Source organism: Haliaeetus albicilla, chromosome 18, assembly GCF_947461875.1.
Source record: "Haliaeetus albicilla chromosome 18, bHalAlb1.1, whole genome shotgun sequence".
NCBI lineage: Eukaryota > Metazoa > Chordata > Aves > Accipitriformes > Accipitridae > Haliaeetus > Haliaeetus albicilla.
Window position 1 is genome coordinate 22,218,379 of NC_091500.1, and position 20,870 is coordinate 22,239,248.

At 36.5% G+C, this 20,870-nt stretch overlaps 1 protein-coding gene across 4 annotated transcripts in view; it reads left to right on the forward strand.

Moving 5' to 3' along the window:
- FBXO25 (F-box protein 25) overlaps nt 1-19,328 on the forward strand; it is a 33,801-nt gene extending 14,473 nt beyond the window's left edge. For 2 of the 4 annotated variants that reach the window (XM_069805907.1, XM_069805908.1), the window contains 7 exons: nt 1,754-1,846; nt 6,242-6,335; nt 7,074-7,258; nt 9,201-9,383; nt 11,358-11,501; nt 15,368-15,394; nt 18,134-19,328. In XM_069805907.1, the coding sequence (XP_069662008.1) occupies nt 1,754-1,846; nt 6,242-6,335; nt 7,074-7,258; nt 9,201-9,383; nt 11,358-11,501; nt 15,368-15,394; nt 18,134-18,223 (816 nt within the window). In that variant the 3' untranslated portion in view covers nt 18,224-19,328. The remainder of the gene's footprint in view (nt 1-1,753; nt 1,847-6,241; nt 6,336-7,073; nt 7,259-9,200; nt 9,384-11,357; nt 11,502-15,367; nt 15,395-18,133) is intronic. The other 2 variants (XM_069805910.1, XM_069805909.1) reach the window with 2 other exon arrangements.
- The last annotated feature ends 1,542 nt before the right edge of the window (nt 19,329-20,870 follow it).

Below are 20,870 nucleotides of genomic sequence, written 5' to 3' on the forward strand. Positions count from 1 at the left end.
TAATGGACCATTCACCATTCCTGTTTAAAAAATAAAAAATAAAAAAATAGAAAAAACAAAACAGGGATGGTTAGAATTAATCACTAATCTTTTTCAAATAATTCCTTGTATAAATTGAAAACTTTAGCATAAAAAGCTAGACGTTAAGTAGCAGAATGAAAAAGTAGCAAGGAATAAGCATACTTGAACAAAAAAAATTCAGAGCAACAATTTAAGCTAATCTAAAACATAATTTACAGAGTCTTTAGTTGTCCTTACAGGTTGTAATCTTACTTGATTTCAAAATGGCTGTCTCGCAACTAGGAAGCTTTTTTCCAAACTGAATACTGAATTTGGGGGCAAAATGACAAGAGTAGGAATGTCTTGATAAGAAATGTGTGAAACATGCTGTGGGAGAGCACTGAAAATAAAGAAAACCAAAACAAGTGCAGGTGTATAGCTGAAATGAAGTAGGAGATGCTCTTTGAGTAATTTTATCATGATGGTTCATTGGGAAAGATAGAGTTGAAGCTTCATAGAAATCTGCTTCCAGCTGTTTAAGGAAATGTACCTCTCACGTTAATGTATTTAACCATGGCCTTTTGATAACAGCTTAGCCAGAGAAGAGCCTCAAATATTTAAATTTCAACAAAAGTTCTGTTGCCTGTAAGTGTTAATTCACTGCTATTAGCCAACCAAATTGTGCATATTGTGAAGTGTGCAGTGTGCTTGGATCTCAGGTATGTTAACTGGATGAGCAAGCAGTACAATCCTGAATTCAGTCATTAACCAATAGGCAGTAATTGCTACCACTCTGCAGTGAATAGTTAACTGTTTCATGTCCCAGTGGGGTACATCCAGGGTAAGGTTTCATTGGGTTGCAGAACAGAACGTTAAGTTGTACTGCCATCTTTTCACCATCACGTAATTCACTGAGGAAGTCTGTCGAGGAATGAACTTCAAATAATTATTTATCCCCCTCCGTCCCCGGGCTGATAAGCCATACTAGCACACTGCTCTGCAAGTATCGCTTTCACCAGTTGTAGGGTTTTTCTGGCCTCATTATATTTGCTCCAAGGCTCCTGTGTGGCTTTGTGGCTCTAAATTTACTCAGCTTATGTGATCGCATGTCATTTTGGGCTGCTACTACCACCTTAAGTAGTTCACAACAGCCTCTGAAACTTCCATTTTTTACCTTAAGACACCTGTGCAGAAGTACCAAAAGAAAATGCAATTGCTCTTGCTCTTGGTACCCAAGAACAATTGTGCCTAAACTTCTAGCACCCAGAAAATAAATTCTGTATGTTGAGACCATTTGTTCTTCCAGTCCCAGGAGCAAGTAGCTCTGTTCTTACCCTCAAATATGAACATAAACTCAGTCAGTTAATGCTTATGCTTGTAAGCTCAGACTGCTGTACAAACAAGCTCTACCTTGTGCTGAGGCAATTGGGGAGTGTGGTAGCCATGAGTGCCAGCATTGTGGCCATGCAATAGCGGAGTAGAATCCCAGGACACTCAAATACCAGTGATTACAGATTGTATGATTAGTATGAATTTAAAGGCTTTCCTGTCAAGTATTGTTTCCTACGTACTTGTTAGTTCCAAATAGCATATCTGGTTTCATTTGTTAAAAGAAATCAAATAAATCTTCAGTCCAGATACATTATACTTCCAGCGAGCATGGTATACATAAGGATCCGTTGAATGGCAGAATATTTTCCTCAATTTTATCTTTGTTTCTTTCCATTTAAAGTGTGTTTATTCTTCTTCTCAGAGACATGGCTATTGCACTTTGGGAGAAGCTTTTAACCGCTTAGACTTTTCAAGTGCAATTCAGGACATCAGAAGGTTCAATTACGTAGTCAAAGTAAGCTCTTTATTTTTATATGCATATTTTAAAAATACATTTCCCGATATGCCTGTGTGTACAAAAGAAATCATTTTGCACTGAACAGCTGATGATTTGTGACCGTATAAATATCCTGTTCATATGTAATTTATACTGCATGAAGCAACTTTAAACTGAGTAATTTTTCTTTGGTGAAAACTCGTTATGTTGCTCTATGAAAGCCTATAGCTTGAGGAGGATGGTGATGGCCAGTATGCTATGTATTTACAGGGAAACACTGATGGTAGTTTCAGTTGTTGTTCATCAGTCTGGGTAGTGAACTCTCTTTAAAGGCAAAATAATTCCTATACAAGCAAAAATAGCAAAGTGTAATACATCTTAAATATAATTTACTACATCTTAAATATGCTTAAAATAGCAATTTCCAGAAGAATATTTGATGTGTAATTATTCTGCAGTTTTTGTTTCTTCTGCAGCTTCTTAACAGTCCTGTGATTCATTGCACGCTTTTTTAATCTAGGACAAGATATATATGCTTTTACCTTTGTTAACATACCTTAAAACCTGAGACCGCAGCTTCTTCAGTCTTCCTTTTTTTTTTTTCTTCCAGAAATTAGTTTTATTGCAAGTTGTTGTCTTTTACAAATAACGTAGTGAATGAAATTTATAGAAACAGTTATGATATACTAATCTCATGATTCCTTGGAAAGTCCCTTTCTCACTATGTTAGCTTCCCTGGGTCATGTCTAGTCTTAAGTTGAGAATTGAGTGCATGGAACTTGTAAGTTCTGGACAATGGTGCTATCTGCCTGTTTTCCAAAACTATGTAAGTTTTACTTTAGGGAGCCACATAATGTTATCCCTTAATTTCTCAATGCCTAACCAGCTGCCTAATTGGAAATACCTGTTCTGGCAGGTATTGATCTTTCTCTAGCCCTAAGTTGTTGGGGTTTTTTTTGTCATCTAACTTGAGATAGTAAAGTGCTTGTCCCAACTCCTAGAGAAGCTCAAATGTGAGACATATCAGGACTAGAGTTCAGTTCAGTGGTGAGGCTGTTCACAAATAATGTAGTTGGAATGCATCCAGAACTCAAAGTCACAAATCAAATTAAATAAACATACCAGGAGAACACCCTTACCACGAGGCCGTGGAGTATTTGGAGAGAAAACACATTCTACCCATCCTTGGGAAGCTGAGAGAGTGTATTATACTTCCAGAAAAACAAGATATGCGGGACCAAAGGAAACAAAGCAAAAAGGATTTGCTTCAAGGCAAGTGGTTAGGGTACTTGCCTGTTTTATTCTCTTTGTAGATTTTTTTTGTATATATATGCATTGTGGTTTAGAACATTGCTTTTTAATGCTGTTTTGAGAGCAGAAACAAGAACCTTGATCTTTCCCAAGACTTTTCAGCCTCAAACAGTAGGAAGAAAAAAAAGCATCTAAAAAAAGGTGATTTGTGTTATAAATGGTGTCAACCTTGAGTGCCTCACTTGAATGGTGAGCAGGCAGAATGAATCCAGAACTAGAATTTTACATGTTTTTTAGATGCTGCGGTGCCTAAGCTGGGTTGCTCAAAACAGTTGATCGGAACAAAGTGCAAAGTCTAAGATAAGCACATTGACCAGTTTCTCTTCTGTTTGCCAAAGAAAATAAAATGGCTGGTTTAGTTAGCCAGGCTTAAGATTGTTGAGAAAGGAGCAATACTTTAAAATTCAGAAATTTGGCTTTGTGATCCAAACTGTTACTATAGTAATGGTAGACCCTAAGAAATTAGGGTGGATTTAGAATAGGAAGCACACTTCCAAAATCATTTTAACATTTTAGAATTTATTTGAAATTTTTAAAATTTTAGAGTTGTTTTACAGTTACAAAAATTATAATCATACCCTTGCATCAGCTCCTCTGAGGTGATAGAGGCAAGCTGACTTTTATCAACAAGTACAGAAACTGTACATCTAAGACCTTAAAAGTTACTGAGCTGCTAATAAACATGATGAATATGAATGACAGCTGCTGCTCATTCTGTAGCCATAGAACTTGCTGACTTGAGAAACATTTGTGGTGGTGTATCTAACAAATTAAAACTTCTGTGTGGATGTCAGTAATATGTGAAGTTGCAACAAGTTTTTTAAAAGGATGTTGAATCTGCTCTATCAGGTTTTAACCCAGTCTGCAACTGAGACTTTTAAGAAGCAGGTCATCCCATACTTATCTGCTTTATACAAGTTCTTATTTACTTCCCTGAAGTTTCTAATGGTGGAGATGTTTCGTGTACATCTCATTTAATGCAGTGCAGCCGTTCCTATATCTTCTCCTCTAAGAATTATTCTTAGTTATGCATGAATACAATGATGATTACTTTTATGTGTGTTGTTCTGCTTCTTGCATTTAAAGATAGCAAGATATAAATCAAGACGACTTCTTTTTAAATACCAAGCCCTAGTAGATAGCTCTTCTTTGATCCCAGACCACCAAGATGATCCATTTTGATTCTCTAACTAACTAAAAACCTCTCAATCATTATTAAAATTTAATATAGATGTCTGCCCAGGACCCTTTTAGGGTGGGCAGTTGGGGGAGGTGCTGTTTTCCTGTACTTGTTTGTGCTGTAGTATAATGATCATTTCTTAGCTGTTAAACATCTGATACATTGAGTTTGATATGGTCTTTTTTTTTTTTCAAAATGTTTCTATTTGAATAAACGGTTGATCCATTCAAAGTTATAATCTCTAGTAGACAACGTAAGCCATGGCTATGCATGTATTGGTAAGACTGAACTCATGTGTCAGATGCTTGTACTCATGCACCTGCTAAAACTGCCTTAATCCTTGCATATTAACCTTCACTGAAATGGGAGTCTTCAATAAATCAGCCAGGTGAAATTTTTTTCTTTGATCTCTAGTCTGAGTGACATAACTGAATTTTTTTAAATTAATCAAGAGAAATGTACATACTTGCTTGAATTGGCAAACTGCCAGAGACCTCTAGGTGTGCTCTAAATTATTAATCAAACTAAAAGGCTTTGAAAATGCCAGGAAAGAGGTCCTGATATCTAGTCTCAAAAACTCTATAAATAGATTTCTTGTATTTAAATACATCAGGAGAATTATTTCCTCCTTTCATAGCACATGTTTTTTCAGGGATCATGCAGAGAAGCCAGAAGGAACATTATTAGGGAGAGAACAGGTGTATTTTCTCTTCCTCCAAAGGAAAATGAATGTTGAGTGTAGTGTCAAATAAGTTTTAGGAATGAAGATACAAAATAAATTTTGGCAGGCTTAGTCTTTGTTCACCCTTTGTGTCAATAGTTGATGCTGTCCTACAAAGCACAGCTCTGCAGGTTAGTCTTTCGAGCACTCTGTAGGACATGCTGGTTTCTGCTCCCTGCTTTCCCTTCCCCATGTCTTGAGAACACTTGTTCGGAACTCAGCATTATGAATCACAATAGAAGTGTGGCACAAAGCTTTTCAAAACATTGCAATGCTGTCGTAACATCGAAGTCTCTCTTTTAGTATGAAATATAAGACCATTTTTTGTTGAAGACACGGTGGGCCTTATCAGCTACAAAACTGAATCTAAAATGTAAAAGCAAAGGTGTCAGAATGGAGCGAGGGCTGCCTCTAGTAGCTATAGCTTGGCATTCATGTGCAGCAAGAACTTCAGCTATTCTGGTTACTTTCCCCTAGACTATTCCCACTGTTCTCACCACTCTTCTGTTCACAGTGGTTCCACAGAGAAACGTGTGGAGAGCTAAGAGATCCTTACTATATAGTTAAGGGAAAGTTACTAATATAGTATGTATACTACTCATTATTAGATTATGGTGGTTTCTTCTACCAGGGTCCTGAATGTGGGAGTAACACAGAATTTTTTTCCTCAGTTTAAGTAAAATACTGCATTTCTTCTCCATCAGCAGAAAGTAGTGCACTAAGTCTATCACACACCTTGGTTTGACCAGTATGATATTTTCACTCAGAAATTGGAAGTCTGGTAGTTGGTATCAGTTCAGAGTGATGTTCCTGGCCACCAAATCTGTCAGGGCATTCAGGACCCAGCCACATCAAAGACTACATTCCTATTTGTGAGCGTCCAAAACAGACTCCCTCCATTGTTTTGTTACAGCTTATGAAGACCATTATGTCATGTGCTCTATCACAGAGATAAACACTTGTATTTGTAGAGTATTTTGAAAATGTACATTGCTTCATGAGTTGTTCATGGGATGGCAGCGGGAATGCCTAAAGCTTTCCGTGTTTGTCTTGTTTCATTTTCTGAACTCTGTAGTTATGTTTTCATGAAGTATGGTTGCAGTGCTCTAGGCTGTTGTAGGTGAATGTATGTACTGAAAGTGTGTATTGGAAACCATCCTTTACTTCTGTTGTTCTTCTGAGTTTTAATTCTTTGTCCTAGCTTCTGCAGTTAATTGCAAAATCCCAGTTAACTTCACTGAGCGGTGCAGCACAGAAGAACTACTTTAACATTTTGGACAAAATTGTGCGGAAGGGTAAGACCTAAGGTTTTATATTCTGCTTGTTCAGATTTAATCGCTCTGACTAAGCATCAGTTGATTGTGGGGGTTTTTTGTTAGCTTTATTACCATTTTTACATTGTAAGGCAAAGCAATAGCATATTTAATTAGTGAAAGGTTTCATACTTCCCATCCCACAGTTGCAATAAGTTGTTTTCTCTTGATTATTGAATCAAATTTGTTGAAAGAGATTGGTGAAGTTAAATGGCAATTAGATTCTATTCAGAAACTATTGGTTACTATTAAATTATAGTCTTTATGAAATGTGAAAGCTTTTAGATTAGTAACGTTTGGTTTTCTGTTTGCATGATGTACTGAGATTTAAAGTACATAACTGTTTTTCTTCATTGTTTATTTCAAAAAAAGCTATTAAATAATATTGGAAAAAAAAATTTCTGGTAACCAGACTAAATGGAGATGTAATACTATCAGCTTTGAACAGAATAAATTGGATTTATAACTAGTTGTTCAGCATTAAGTTTATTAAATGCATAGCATGAAATGTTACATCAAATTTGCCTGTGATACTGTTAATTATTGATCTTGCACTTAAGGAGCAGCATTAATAAATGTCATGGTGGGGAATTAGGGCAGCTATTTGTACACAGTTCAGTTGTAATTAGTTCATCTAAAGTGTTGATTAGCTTGAGCTAACTGCATTAGCTTGGTTAACTGAGTTAACCAAAATTCTGTTTGGTTTGTTTTGTTTTCCAGTCATGGAAGACCAATATAATCCACGATTAATCAAAGATCTTCTACAGGATCTGAGTTCTACTCTCTGTATACTGATTAGGGGAGTAGGAAAATCTGTGTTGGTAGGGAACATCAATATTTGGATTTGCCGATTAGAAACTATCCTTCTGTGGCAACAACAACTAAAAAACCTTCAGATGAACAAGGTATATTATTAAATCATGCTAAAAAAGTAATTGAGGGAGGGCAATTATATTGAATGTTGGTTTATGATTTGTAAACTTTGTGAACAAAGTTTCAAATGCATCTTAAACAGTTTTACTTGTTTTCTTTTTTTTAGAGAAGTAATATGAAAGTAATGAAACGGAATCAACTTAATTTTCTAATGTTTCAATAGCTCTTTTCTAATGAGGACTGCTACAGTGCCTGTACTGTTGGTTTGTGGTAGAGATGTATAGATGTAATAGTTTTATTCACCCAAAGAAATTTCAGAATGTTTGTCTCTACATTGCCAGATAGAGATGGAAAAAATACCAATTTTTAATTCAAAAGTAAATCTTCTACTATTGAAGAAATAAAAATCTAAAAGGAATCTCGGAGGTGGGTCAAGAAAACAGAAATAAAACATTCACGTAGAAATTTTACAGCTTTATTCATTAGCACAGTTGCTTTTTGCAAAAAAAGGATAATGATTTCAGCATCTGGATTCTGATCATGTGACTTTGTTCAAAGCATGTGGTATGCACTGTTCCAGGTTTTTATAGTGGAAACGTCTGATGATAAGCAGGCAGTCTTTTTAACCTGTCTGGGTTACTCCTGGAGGAAGAAATGCTGCAAGATATTGCTCACAGTAAAGTCATACAGCTGTTTCATCTGTTTGCTTTCAGCCAAGAAATGTTGAAATTGTCCTTATTGTGTGTGCTGGGTATCTGAGAAAACCAGCTAATTTTGGAATAGAAAGGAGAAATGGGGAACCCAATCTCAGAAGTTTTCATATGCCAAGCAACCACAGCATAGACAGTTTTGAGACACTGCAGTTGCTGTGTTTGTTTATTTCCAGTGTCCCACTTCCCATCTGAGCTGTTATACGTTAGTTGAAATACCCAATGAGAAATTTTGCATCTGTAATGCTCACATTCCTGAACAGAATGATAGTCCCAGAGATGTTTATAATAGATGATACTATGGAAAGTCTAGTCTATAAGTGAGATGAATGGTTGCGAAATAAACTGACATAAATGAGAGCCTGCTGGAGTACAGCTGCTGTGCTGCCAGTGCCTTATGACTGGGCAGCTCTACTAGTTGGGGCCAGCAGTTGCCCACACTCCTTCCCTCGCCAGCTGGGACACTGCCTCCAGCCCTGTCGTGTCGGGCTTTGTGCCGCCTGGCAGCATAGGCTCCAGATTCAGTCATGTACAAGTTGTGCTGTAGGTTACCCTGTTAAAGAGAAAGTTCAGCAGGGGTGTATACTCTCAATGAAAACTTTTTCAGTGCTCTGATATGTCACCCCCTGCAGAATTCCTCATTTATGTATGACAGGAACTATCTCCAGACTTCAGAAATGAACCTATTCTCTTCTGCCTCTGACTTTCATAATGTTTTCATTCTGTTTTTTTGCTCTTCAGTCCTACATTCTGTACTCTAGTTGTCATAAGGCAAATTGACATGTGCTCTGTTTCTTAATAAAAATTGAGAAACTGTAGTTATCTTACAAATTATGAATAAATGGTTCATACCTTTATTATAGTTAGGGCTTTAGCACACTTCTCTGAAAGGTGGAGCTGAATATATTGTAGTTTTCAAGACTGTATACTCTTGAATTATTTTATGAGAACAGAGGTGTTTTAAAATTATTTGAAATTTAAATAAAGAATTTAGGATATGTTTATTTTAACAGTAGGAAAGCTATAAGTTATAAAGCTACAGTCTGTAGCTCCTTCTGTACCTGTAGTCATTTAAGTTTTCAACAACAGCAGTTAGAGAATAACAGTAGCCAAGTAGTCAAAGTATCACAGAATTAACATAGATATTACTCAATGGTTTTGTACAAACTAAACTGAGACCTGAGATATCTCTAAAGTAAGAATCTTATTTGTACCTTACACTGTCAAGTTTTTGTGGTTAAAAGTCTTCAACTCTTATTTCCAGCAAGTCAACAATGGTCTTACGCTTAGCGATCTCCCTCTCCATATGCTGAATAACATCTTATATAGGTTCTCTGATGGCTGGGACATTATTACTCTGGGTCAAGTGACCCCAACTTTATACATGCTCAGTGAAGACAGACAGTTGTGGAAAAAACTCTGCCAGTACCATTTTGCAGAAAAGCAGGTAATAAACTCTATCATTTGCATAAATGTGGCCTTCATCTTTGTGATATGTTATACTAATAATGAAGTGTGAACTCACCCTTTCTGAGATAAAAATATGACAGTGTGCAGTAGTAGTGAAAATGTTGTCTTCTGGGGGGCTTGTTTCATACTAAAAATTGTATTCAGTTTCTAATTTTAATACCCAAAGTAGAACTTGTTTTACAAACCAAGGTAGGCAGACAGATTGCTCAAACTTTTAGGCTACGTGAACAGTCTAGTGAAGCCAAAATTGGATTTTTGAAAAAGCAATAGAACAAATGCTTGAGATCTTGAAATTAAGAACAAAAAGAGAAATGGTACTCTTCTGTTGTTTCCTCACAAAAAGCATCAAAGTAATCTAGGAATGCCTCCAGAACTGTCTCCATTTTCTGACAGTAATATATGCTGGGACTAGGTGAACATAAAGCTATGCAAATAGAAGTTACCTCATCAGAGCTGGAGGAAGAAATTTAAAAACCTAGTACATTCCAGACTGGAGGAAGTAAAAATATGCATTCTTAAATCTGACAGGTTGAAGTGGTACCATTTAGTCAGTGACTGCCAGATTAAGTATTATTGTAACAGAAAAGGTAGAAGTGAAACTCAATTAACTCATGTGCAGTTGACCCAAATAAGAATTTTGGTGAGATGAAAGGCTTTAGAATTAACTTCACGGAGAATATAGACAGACAAAGGCAGACTGCAGACCCCTCCTCCAGAAGCAGCTCAGAAGAATGCAAGGTAAAGTCACAAGGATAAGAAGTTTAATCTTAATGTAGCAGTTGAGTGGATTTTGAGGCTAGATGAGGTAAGCTCTATTGAATGGTGACAAAACTGGTTGGAGAGGAAGCTGTAATACTAAGGTAATGCTGGGAAAAAGATCACTTAACCATTTTGGTAGAATCAGCTAGCCCTGTGCCTTATAAAGGACACTTGTACACAGTGTTTCCAATGCATTCCAAAATGATCATTTCAATTTCTTATTAGGTTATTAATGATAGAAATCTAATGATTTTACTTATTTTTCAATATAAAATTCTGCTTTTTCTGTTTAAAAGTGTCCTACCTTAATAAGCTACAGAATCATGTTAGGTTGTTTTTCCTGTCCTCTGCAGTATATTTGTTGAACCATTGAAACAACCACAGAAACATACTTGATATCTGAAGAGCACTTTTGGAAAAAACTGAGAACTCTACACAGGGAAGCTATTATGAAACGAAGCAAAGTGTAGCTGAAATCAGAAAGGCAGTGCTATTCTCCCCATCTAGGAGCTGTCTTCTGAATGAAGAATGCCCTTAATGTATTAGCATTAATCCACACTGAGTGGAACAAAAGCCTTTTACAAATACATACTTAATAAACCTTGGCTGTGTTTAAAATTGGAGAGAAATAGCCATCATGCATCAGCTAATCTTCACATGGAGATTATGTCCTCAAGAAGTATATCAATCACTGATTACTTCTATCCTTTAGAAAGATCATATGTAAATGATCATGTATATACTTGTAAAATGAAAGAGAAAGTATTATTTAAATCCATAGTTACTGTATTAACAGAAAACCAATTTGTAATGCGCAGTTATTTTTTTAATCTCATTCCTGAGTGTTTTTTTTTAAAGTATAAAATTAATTACTTAGGGCTTTAAAGATTGTTTTTGTTATATGGTTCTTGACTATAATTAGAATAATTTCAAGACAGTAGTTAGATCAGCTCTGTATGGCCTACTTTCTCTTGGCAAATATGCACCCTCCTATTTTTAATGTCTTACCTTCCATTTGTTTTGTGGATAGATCTCTCTCACTGCTTTGCAGATATATGATGTCAGATTATTGATTTCAAAGAATTCCAGTTACAAAACTTCAGTTTAACTACCTTTTTTTTTTTCCCAGTCCTTTACCTGATTTGACTACTTCTTTAGCAATTTTAAAGAAAGCTATTAATTTTATGTCCAGTTTTGTAGGCATTTGATTCCATCAGAGAAAGGTCACATTGACTGGAAGCTGATGTACTTTGCACTTCAGAAATATTACCCAATAAAGGAACAGTATGGGGACACCTTGCACTTCTGTCGACACTGTAGTATTCTGTTTTGGAAGGTAAGAGCTTTGAAGTAGATCATCAGAAATAAGTTCAAACAGCTACTGGTAATGTGAAATGGAAGAAATAGTAAGATCATCTTGTCAGCTTTCTCATGTGAAATGTGATTGGACAACTAATGTCTATCTTTCAGATAATACATAAAACTTCATATAAAATCAGTATTAAATTCCAAAGTTGTTCTTTATCTAGCATTCTTATCTCTTGATACCCGATAACCTCAATACTTAGAATTGCAAGGAAAAGTGCAATGTGGAAAGAGTTGTACTCTGTATCTTCTGTCTATTTAATCTTATGCAAAGTTGTTAGGAACTTGTATGAAGTTAGCCATTTTATGACATCCTTTTTCTAATCATGGCATGGCAACCAATATATCTCTGATGAGAACTTGCTACTATAGTATTTCTACCACATTGGTGTAAAACTCTCTATTTTTATAGTCTTGCTTCTGTCCCCTATGAAGCTTGGAGGAATGTTTGAAGCTTCATTCAAAATGCACTTTGATGTTTCCCATGAAGCGTATTCTGTCTTACAGGATGATTTTAATTTCTGTAGGGCATTTTCATGTTTAACTTGCATGTGAACACATAGTCCTGCTTTTACTTTGTGTTGCACTGTAACTTGGCCTTCTAGTTAGCAAGATATCCTTAATTTTGCAGCTCAAAGACCAGATATGGGTAGTGCTAAGTGGACAGCAAAGAGCAATAAATGTTTGAGAAATCTTGGAAAATACTTGTGTCGTCTTTCTGTGATTTTTAAGAGGAGTTGCATGTCAGTGTGAGGCTTTTTTTGTTTTCCATAGAAGAAAACTAGGCTGTTTTAAGCTAGCTTTCATAGAAGCAGCATGTTACTGAATGATGCTATCTTAAAGTTGAGTATTCTTGATATCACAGGAGCCTTTCCAGATACTAATATGTTTTGCTAAATTAATAGTAGGAAAGCAGGTAGTCAGAATTGGCTTCTGCTGTGAAAAGCCTGGACATTTGCTGAAGAACCTGTGTCAAGAATGACTAAGAACTGTTCACTACAGTGGAATAAGTCTTCATTATGTTGCCCAGTATGTAGGGTAAAGTTGTTTGGTTTTTTCTTTGAAAGCGGAAATTTTAAAGGTGAGCATGCAGCATGCATGCAGGTGGGCATTTTTGGTATTGGATTTGTTTGGATTGTCTGGCTTTGCTGTGTAAAGGGTTAATGCTTTGTCTAGTAAATTTCTCTCATTCTGATCTTGGTATAATTCAAAGTATAGCACATGAATATTAGGAATGACTAAAATGTGTTTGGAATTAAATGTTTAACTGTTTCCAGAGATCACGCGTGGTAAGAGGCAGTGAACCTGTGCAGGCAGACGTCTTGTTACCTTGACTACTCCAATCTACTACTGGAATAATAGCACTCATTTTGTGGTTTTGTATTTTTACTGAAACACAACACAGTAAGTTCTATAGGTGCTTTGTTTGGATTGATGGGCAGTCCCTACTAGATCACCATTCCAGTGCTGACTGCCTTATCCCTTTTCAGTTGCAGTCATTAGACTGCATCTGGGATACTGCACTGAGCTGGGGGTCCCCAATACAAAAAAGATACTGATAAACTGGATGGAGTTCAGGTGAGGGTCAGATAATCAGGGAGGCTTGAGGACTTGCCCTGTGAGGAGAGGCTAGAGAAGACTGCTTCGGAGGAACCTAAGAGCCTGCCGTGAGGACAGCCAAGCAAGGGAATGGTTTGACCATAAAGGTTGTGCAGTTTCCATCATTGGATGTTTTCAAGACCTGACTGGATAAAGCTCAGAGAAGCCTGGTCTGATCTTAGAGTTTACCCTGCTTTGAGCAGAAGGCTGGATTAGAGACCTCCTTAGGCACCTCTCAACCTGATTATTCTGTGAGCCTGCATTGCAGTTTTCATTCTCTAGGTCTTGGAATCTAAGCCTTGTCCCTGTCTTAAAATAAATGTTTGATCAGGCTGAAATAGATTGTTCAGCGAATTGATTTCTGCACAACTGGCACCCGTATCAGCAGGGACGCTAAGAGGTTAATCATTGGTCTGAAAAACAGTCCTTCTGTTCATAGGGCAATGTGAGTAAAGTAGTGCTAGTGACTCTGAGTTATATGGGAGGAAAAATAGCTCTACTTTTTCAGGCACTTGTATTTATGTCCTTTCCCAAGCTTTCTAAAGAGAGATGAGAAGCAAAGCAGGGGGCTGTGGGACAGGAGGTACTTTATTAGTTCTAGAAAAATTCTGTGCTAGGTGAGAATATTTCTTAATCAGGAGGAACTGTTATCAGGCTTTGACAATTCATTCAAGCTTCAGTACCATACTTGATTAGACAGGTTATTAAATTAAATACGTATATGAGTGGTTGACATATAATTGTATCTATAATGTATAGATTTTTGTTCTCAACTGAAGCTTTTATTCTGCGTAATTCCATTGGGCATATAGCAAAAAAAAAAACAAACCCACCAAACAAAAAAACAAAAAACCACCCACCAAAACCAAATTTTAAAAGAGAAATCACAGTTACTTACAGAGAAAAGCAGCAAGTGTTTGAATCTTGAAACAAATGGAAGCAGTGGATTCTTCAGATAGTTTATAATATGTAAAAATTTAGTTTCTTCTTTTAATAGTACACTTCAAAAATTGGGCAGCTTTTGCTTTCAAGGGCATTCAGAAGAACTTCAGGAAGTGAGCTGAACACTTCTTGGTATTGCACCTTTTTTTCCTCCCCTCATTCAAGAACAAAGCAAAACATTGTAATAGTTGGAGAGGAAAAAGTACTTAAGTGATCAGGGCATGAAGACTAGCAGAGGTTAATTTAACTTAGCTGTGTTAAAGGTAAAAAGGAATGTGACTACTCTCCAGAAATTCTTCTGAGAGACAGAGAAGGGATGAATAAACATGAGACTACTTAGGGAAATTATATAAGCTAAGGGTTGGAGTAGATCTAACCCAAACCATTCTATGATTCTATGAATTTTCATCAGTTCATGAAATTGATAATATAATGTAATTGTGAGAGGGCTGCACACTGGAAATTCTTTCAGTCCTGCATTTGGTGTGCTTTTAAAGAAGGCCTTGTAAAAGAAGGGACTGATGGCTACTGAATGAATTAGCAAACAGATGAAGTAAGGGAAGTTTGCACTTTACTGTATGCTATCTTAATGTTACTTTTAACAAGTCTTTAAGGGCTTTTCAGGAAGCAGCATTTGTATTCCTGTATTTGTTTAAAACCTGTGACCATAGTAATATTAAATATAATAAGAAGTAGACTGCTAAATTCATTCTGGGAGGTACAGTGATATAATAGAACGTCTTGTACTCTTCTGTGTTAAAGGAGGGAATGATTATAAGAAACTCTTAAATATTGAATTACTATCTTTCAGAAGTGACTTGGTAAAGGATTTGTCCATGATGAAAGTGAGAAAAATACATAATTTCAGTAGTGTAAAAGTCATGGCAAACTAATTATTGACTGATGCCTCTATGAATGCTTTTTGTGTATACTATTTCTTCTGTTCCACTAGGTATCACTGCAATTGTGAGCAGTTCTTTTATTTTCTTAGCTTACTCAGTAGTACATTTCAGTTATCCCAGAGATGGCCACAGAAGTTGAAATACCTTTTCTTCTTTCAGTATCCAGGCCTTATGTAAACTAGTGTAATTGTTTTGCATAAGTGATATGCTTCACACTTGGTTTTAGTCTTCTTGGGGCTTATGCTGGTTTTAGTTCTCCAGCTGCTTGTGATCTGCCACAAGAATAAAAGACTGTTTTTCTAAATGGCATATGAACCTTAGCTTCAATAAACCTTAACTCTGCTTCTTTTACTTTACGGCTCTTCTTCCTGCTTCCTTCTTCACGATTTCAAAGGACTACCACCTTGCTTTGTTACTCAAGGTATTTCCTGTGTGTCTCATCTGTTTTTATTGCTGACTGTTCTGTAACGTCGAAGTGAATAATGTGTTCATTTCTAATTGTTTGATACTCTCTGTTTTGATTTTGTTTCCCCACATCAACTTAGCAGCAGGAATACTTTGTTTCTTGTTTCCCTATTAGATAAGGTAATCGTGACTTTCCATCTCAGTTTTTTTGTCAGATTTGTTTTTTATATTGCCGTATTCCCTGTTGATGTCATTTAAACTAGGGACCATAATTCAACTTCTAATGAACCTAGGTGCATGGTGTCAGTGAGATCAGCCAGATTTTGCTAAGAAATAGGTTTCTCTGCACTCCCTGATGTATTTAATTTGGTACTTAAATCTAAAGAGAGTAACATGAACCTCGGATAACTTTCTTTAATGCAAAGGTACTAAAACTGATTTTACTCCACTTGGAATGCTGTAGTCATACATACTTTTATGAAAGAGTCTCTCTGAAAAGAAATTCCCAAAACAGGCTGCATGTGACTTGGGAGAGTGGGGAGAAGCAATTATAAAGTTGCTTTCCGAATGAAGAAATGGTGGAAATAATTATACAGAAAAGGATTGTAGCTCCAAAGTTGTTATGGGAGCTTCTTAATGTCCAGCTATGATAAAATTTGAGGAGGAAAACAACTACATTTGCCAGTAAACACTCCTCCTGGTGAATTCTCTTGTTAATTTAAAAGAATTCTGGTTTAGCTTTTAAGTAGATACATTGACAATCAATATGAATTGAACACTATTTATTAAATGTAATTTCAAGGGAAATACATTTTTCTTAGAAGGAAGAATACTTGTAATTACAGGAAAGCTATGATTCTTGTTTTCAGTCCTCATCACTTTTTTCCACTGTAAAATTGCTGTTTCTGTTGTTTTTAATAACTAAAAACTCCAAGAACTGATCTTACTGAGATTTTTATTGGACCTGCCTGAGCAGAGCTTTCAAAAACGTTTTTATGATGATGTGCAGAGCAAAGCAGATAGCATGTTACAAATTCTGTCTTAAAATATTTAGGAGTATAAATAGGAACTAAAAGCGGCTAAACCCTAGCTTCTTTCCCAGAATTCTAATTCTGATGGTGTTTTTTTCCTGGAAACTAGGAAAGTAATGACAAGACATTGACATGGCAAAGGGTAGAGAAGATGATAGTTCATTAGCAACTACTTTTGAGAGTGTTTTCTGTTGTGGTGTATCTCTTCCTTGCAGATGTCATCTCAAGATGAAGGTGTTAGATTTAACACTTCTGGTCTTAGTCTTCTGTTCTTTCTCATCTGCAACTTCCCCAACGAGGCAGTTTTACCTGGGATCTAATCTATTTGTCTGTTCTCTCTTTTTGTTTTTCCCCTGTGTCATGAATGTAACAACTGGTTCTCAGGTGATGTTAAAGCAATCATTAAAAAAATGGGAGGATGAGGTGATGATACCACGATATTTTAATGTAGTCATGTATAGACTTAATGGAAAAATACAGATAATATATCTATAGAGTAACTATTTTCATTGGAAAAGCTGAGTAGTATTTAGAATGTGTTTCACCTAGTGCAATTTGGTGTTGCAAAGACTTTGGATGGGAATGTGGCATCTTTGACAACACTTTCCTTATGTAAGCTTCCAAGTGAGAAAAAAATTTCACTTACGGATTCTTTCCTTCTATTAACTGAATTGCATGTAACTTCATCCCCTATGGAAATGAAAGAAATGAGGACTGCAGTGGTCTGTGATCTCTTTACCATGTATTTACTCTAGTTTTCTTGCCCCACATGTTGAATTAATCAACACTGGTGGAAAAGGGAGAGGAACCCCTTAAAACCTGGGGAGGATGGTTTCTGAGCCTTACAACATTATTGATCAAGGTGTTTAACCTCACCATTGAACTGTCTGGAACCTTCTTCTCATTACACCTCTAGCATTTCCTTCCTTTGTAAGATTCTAATAAGGTGCAAAACTGAACTTCTAATTTGAATCTTAAATAATCAGACAGTTGTGCTGAGTCCAGGTTTCTGTAATATTAAAGAAAGCACTGCAGGCTTAGTGAATTTGTAATAACAAAGCCTTTCCATCCTGTCCATCTTCTATATTCCTAACTTGCCGGGGTGCTAACTTTTGTTTTAAGGCAATGCTTTCAGGAGGGGAGAAGGAAGGAGTGAAAGAGGAGAAAAAGATGTTGGGGGAAGAAGAAAAACAAGCAAGGTAGAAAAACTTTTATGACTGGGACTTCAAACATGCTGTTCAGGTTTTTTGGAAGTGTCTCCTCCCCTTCACTTTGAAAGCAAGGAGCTCATTTTCCCCCTTGAAGTAGTAGTTGATTTCAGATTTTCATTAAACAGATAATTTATGTTCAAAAAAGCAGTTGCCTTTTTTTTTTTTTAAACTACACTTATGAAAAAAATAATGGATAAGAGGTATGAAACTTTTTTCAAGTGCTCTGACTTGGGTCTCTTTCTGGTAGGAGGAGAAAGGTGTTTTTTTTTTCTGAAATTGAAACTACCTTACACTACCACAGTCAAACTGGCAAGGCCTGTTTTCTTCACAACTTAGTCTAAAACAGTTAAAGAAAAATATGGTGAATTTTTAGAGCAAGTTCTTATCAGTTTGTTTACAGTGGAAGTAGTTGCATGTGCCTATATATGATTTTTTGCACTTTTTTAATTGGGAGTGGAACTAGATTGTGGGTATGAAAAGACAACTTACTTTTTTTTCTCCTTCATTTTGCAGGATACAGGACACCCCTGCACAGCCAGTGATCCAAACACCTGTCTCATGCCAGTATCTCCTCAGCATTTCATTGATCTCTTCAAATTTTGAGATGTTCAGTAGCTGTTCTCCTGTGTTTGTGGCCATTTTTGTGAAGAGTCAGGCAGGATACGTTATGCTTTTTGTGCAATATATTTAATGTTTTGTTGTAGTTTAAACAAAAGAGATATGGGAGAAATTATCAGACAGGTCTGTTTAGTGTATTGTTCTTGTGCAGAAAAGAGCTGAGGAGAAGGAGACACATTAAGAACATTTCTTTGTCAGGAAATCTGCAGTGGACTTCTTTTCAAGTCCAAGAAAGACCATTTTATTCTCAACTTTAAATCCATTCTTTTGACGCCTTAATAGTTGGTTAAAATTATGTGGGGGAGTTTTGAAAATTTTATGGAAACTCTTACAGGGACCAAAGGAGGGTTTTTTTGTTAATCCTTCTTTCTTTAAGCCACTGTTTTCAAAACACCTCCATGTAATTTGCACTATTATAAAGAATAGGCCAATATTCTATTGGACTCTTAATACATCAGTTACCAAGGTGGCATTAATCATTGTGAGCTAGTGAATTAAATATAGCTGTGGTTTTATCTGTTGTTGAAGCTATGAATGAAGGAAATCAACCAATCTTTGTACAACACATTATGCAAAAATATTTATTTTTCTTAAGGACTTTATTAAACATATAACCTATCTCAGCACATCCTGCATAACTCAAGAGACAGATCTGGGGCTACTGGAAAGTAATTTTTCTTTTTTTTAATGGTAGCTACAGCCTTCACTTATACTGTTTGGTATGTCTACAAATGCAACCGGATTAATTCATCTTCTAAGAAGAAGACATTATTGAAACTTAATGAGAATGGAGTTGCTTTTTTCTAGACTGGTACTGTGGCAGGATGTTGTACTACCAACTGAGGTTCTAACTTGACAAGTCTTTACAAGTTATGGGAAACACTGAAAGTCTGAGCTGAGGCACTTTCTGCCAAGTTAATCAGTTGATAAATTCTCCAGGAAGCTATTTTCTTCTATCCTGTAGACCAAAATTCATTGCTTGGCTTAGGCAGGTAAAGGAAAAATTAGGGAAGTTCTGGGTTTGTCAATGAAGTTTAACAAATAATATGTAAAGTACAGAAAAAAAATAAATCATGTACTATATTCTGCACTTGCTTGTTCTGAATCTAGTTTTGTACAGTGTAATAAATCATGGTTATATCTATTATTCCTAGAAGTCTCTTGTACATAGAGATGAATCAATTTGAATTTTATAAGATCTTTCTATAACCTGTTCTCTGTAGTAATTGGTAGTAGAATGAGAAGTGTACAAGCAGTCCAAGTGACATTACTTTTCAATAATTGGTTGTCTTAGCACTTTTTTTAATAGGATAGCTGGACTGTTAATAGGCTCCACAAGAAGAGGAGAATGTTTATTTCCTCAGGAGATACTTTTATTTGCTTTAACTTCAATTTCAGTGATATACCAACATCATCCATTGAATTTACTGATAGGTGGTTTTTTCAATGCAGGGTTTTGTGGGTTTTTTTCTGCCTTTCAATTAAGGTGTCTGCTATGGCTATGGTACTGATCAGCTGTGGAGCTAATGACATCCATTCTTATTCCTGTTCATTCAGAACACTGCTGCAAGCCTCACTTTCCCAGCCCAAGCACTGCTGTAGCCACTGGATTTGTTGAGGAACCAGCAGCTCTTCTTTAGCAATGATTTGCACCCCATTTATTTAACTAATGTAATGGTTGCAGGCTTGCTTTCCTAGGGTTACATAGCTATGTGATCTACATAACCTTGACAGTAGTTGGTGATGTCTGGCATCCATTAATTACTCCTTTAACATGGTTACACAGTTTTGCTCTCCTTCATGAAACTTTGTGTAAATATCTACAAGGATGCTACCTGCTTGAGAGCTTTAAAAAAAGGTTCTGAAGTCAGCATTTGGTTTAATACTGTGCTGAGCTCTTCATCCATCTTGCTGACTGAAGGTCTTGTGATCAGGGACTGCAAGGAACCATCCCTCCTGCAGACAGAATGCAAGCTCTTAAGGGACAAACCATTACCTAGGAAGCTGCCCCTTACTGAAGATGCAAATAATGTGAGAATCAGGGAAAGGTATTAAGAGAGCTGAGAGGGACCTCCCCTGGCCTCTAAATTGAGGGAGAGAGGTGACTTAAAATAGCTTCTAAGAAGTTTAAAAAAAGGTTTGGAAAGATCAGTACCTGTAATTAATAACTAATTTTCAGTTCTCTTAAAAATGTCAGGTGACAGGAGTCAGGCTTAATCTTTCTTTCCCTTTCCCCACTTGCTGTTTTGCTCGCTCTTCTGTAGCAAAAAGCCTTTGACAGGTTGAAGGATCGTTTCTGAGGCATTTTCCTGTGTAGGCCAGTAAGGGTAACGAGGCTCACCTCAGACCAGTGGGAGGCAGTAGTTAAGATGAGAAGAAACAGGGCTCTAGCTTGTAGTCTTGTACTCCAGGGGCTTCATTCTGCAATCACAAGAATGATTGAGGGTGGAAGGGACCTCTGCAGGGACCTCCCTGCTCAAGCAGGGCCACCCAGAGCTAGTTGCCCAGGACCATGTCCAGATGGCTTTTGAATATCTCCAATGATGGAGACTCCACAACCTCTCTGAGCAACCTAGTCCAGTGCTGGGTCACCCTCACAGTAACAAAAAGTGTTTCCTGACGTTCAGACGGC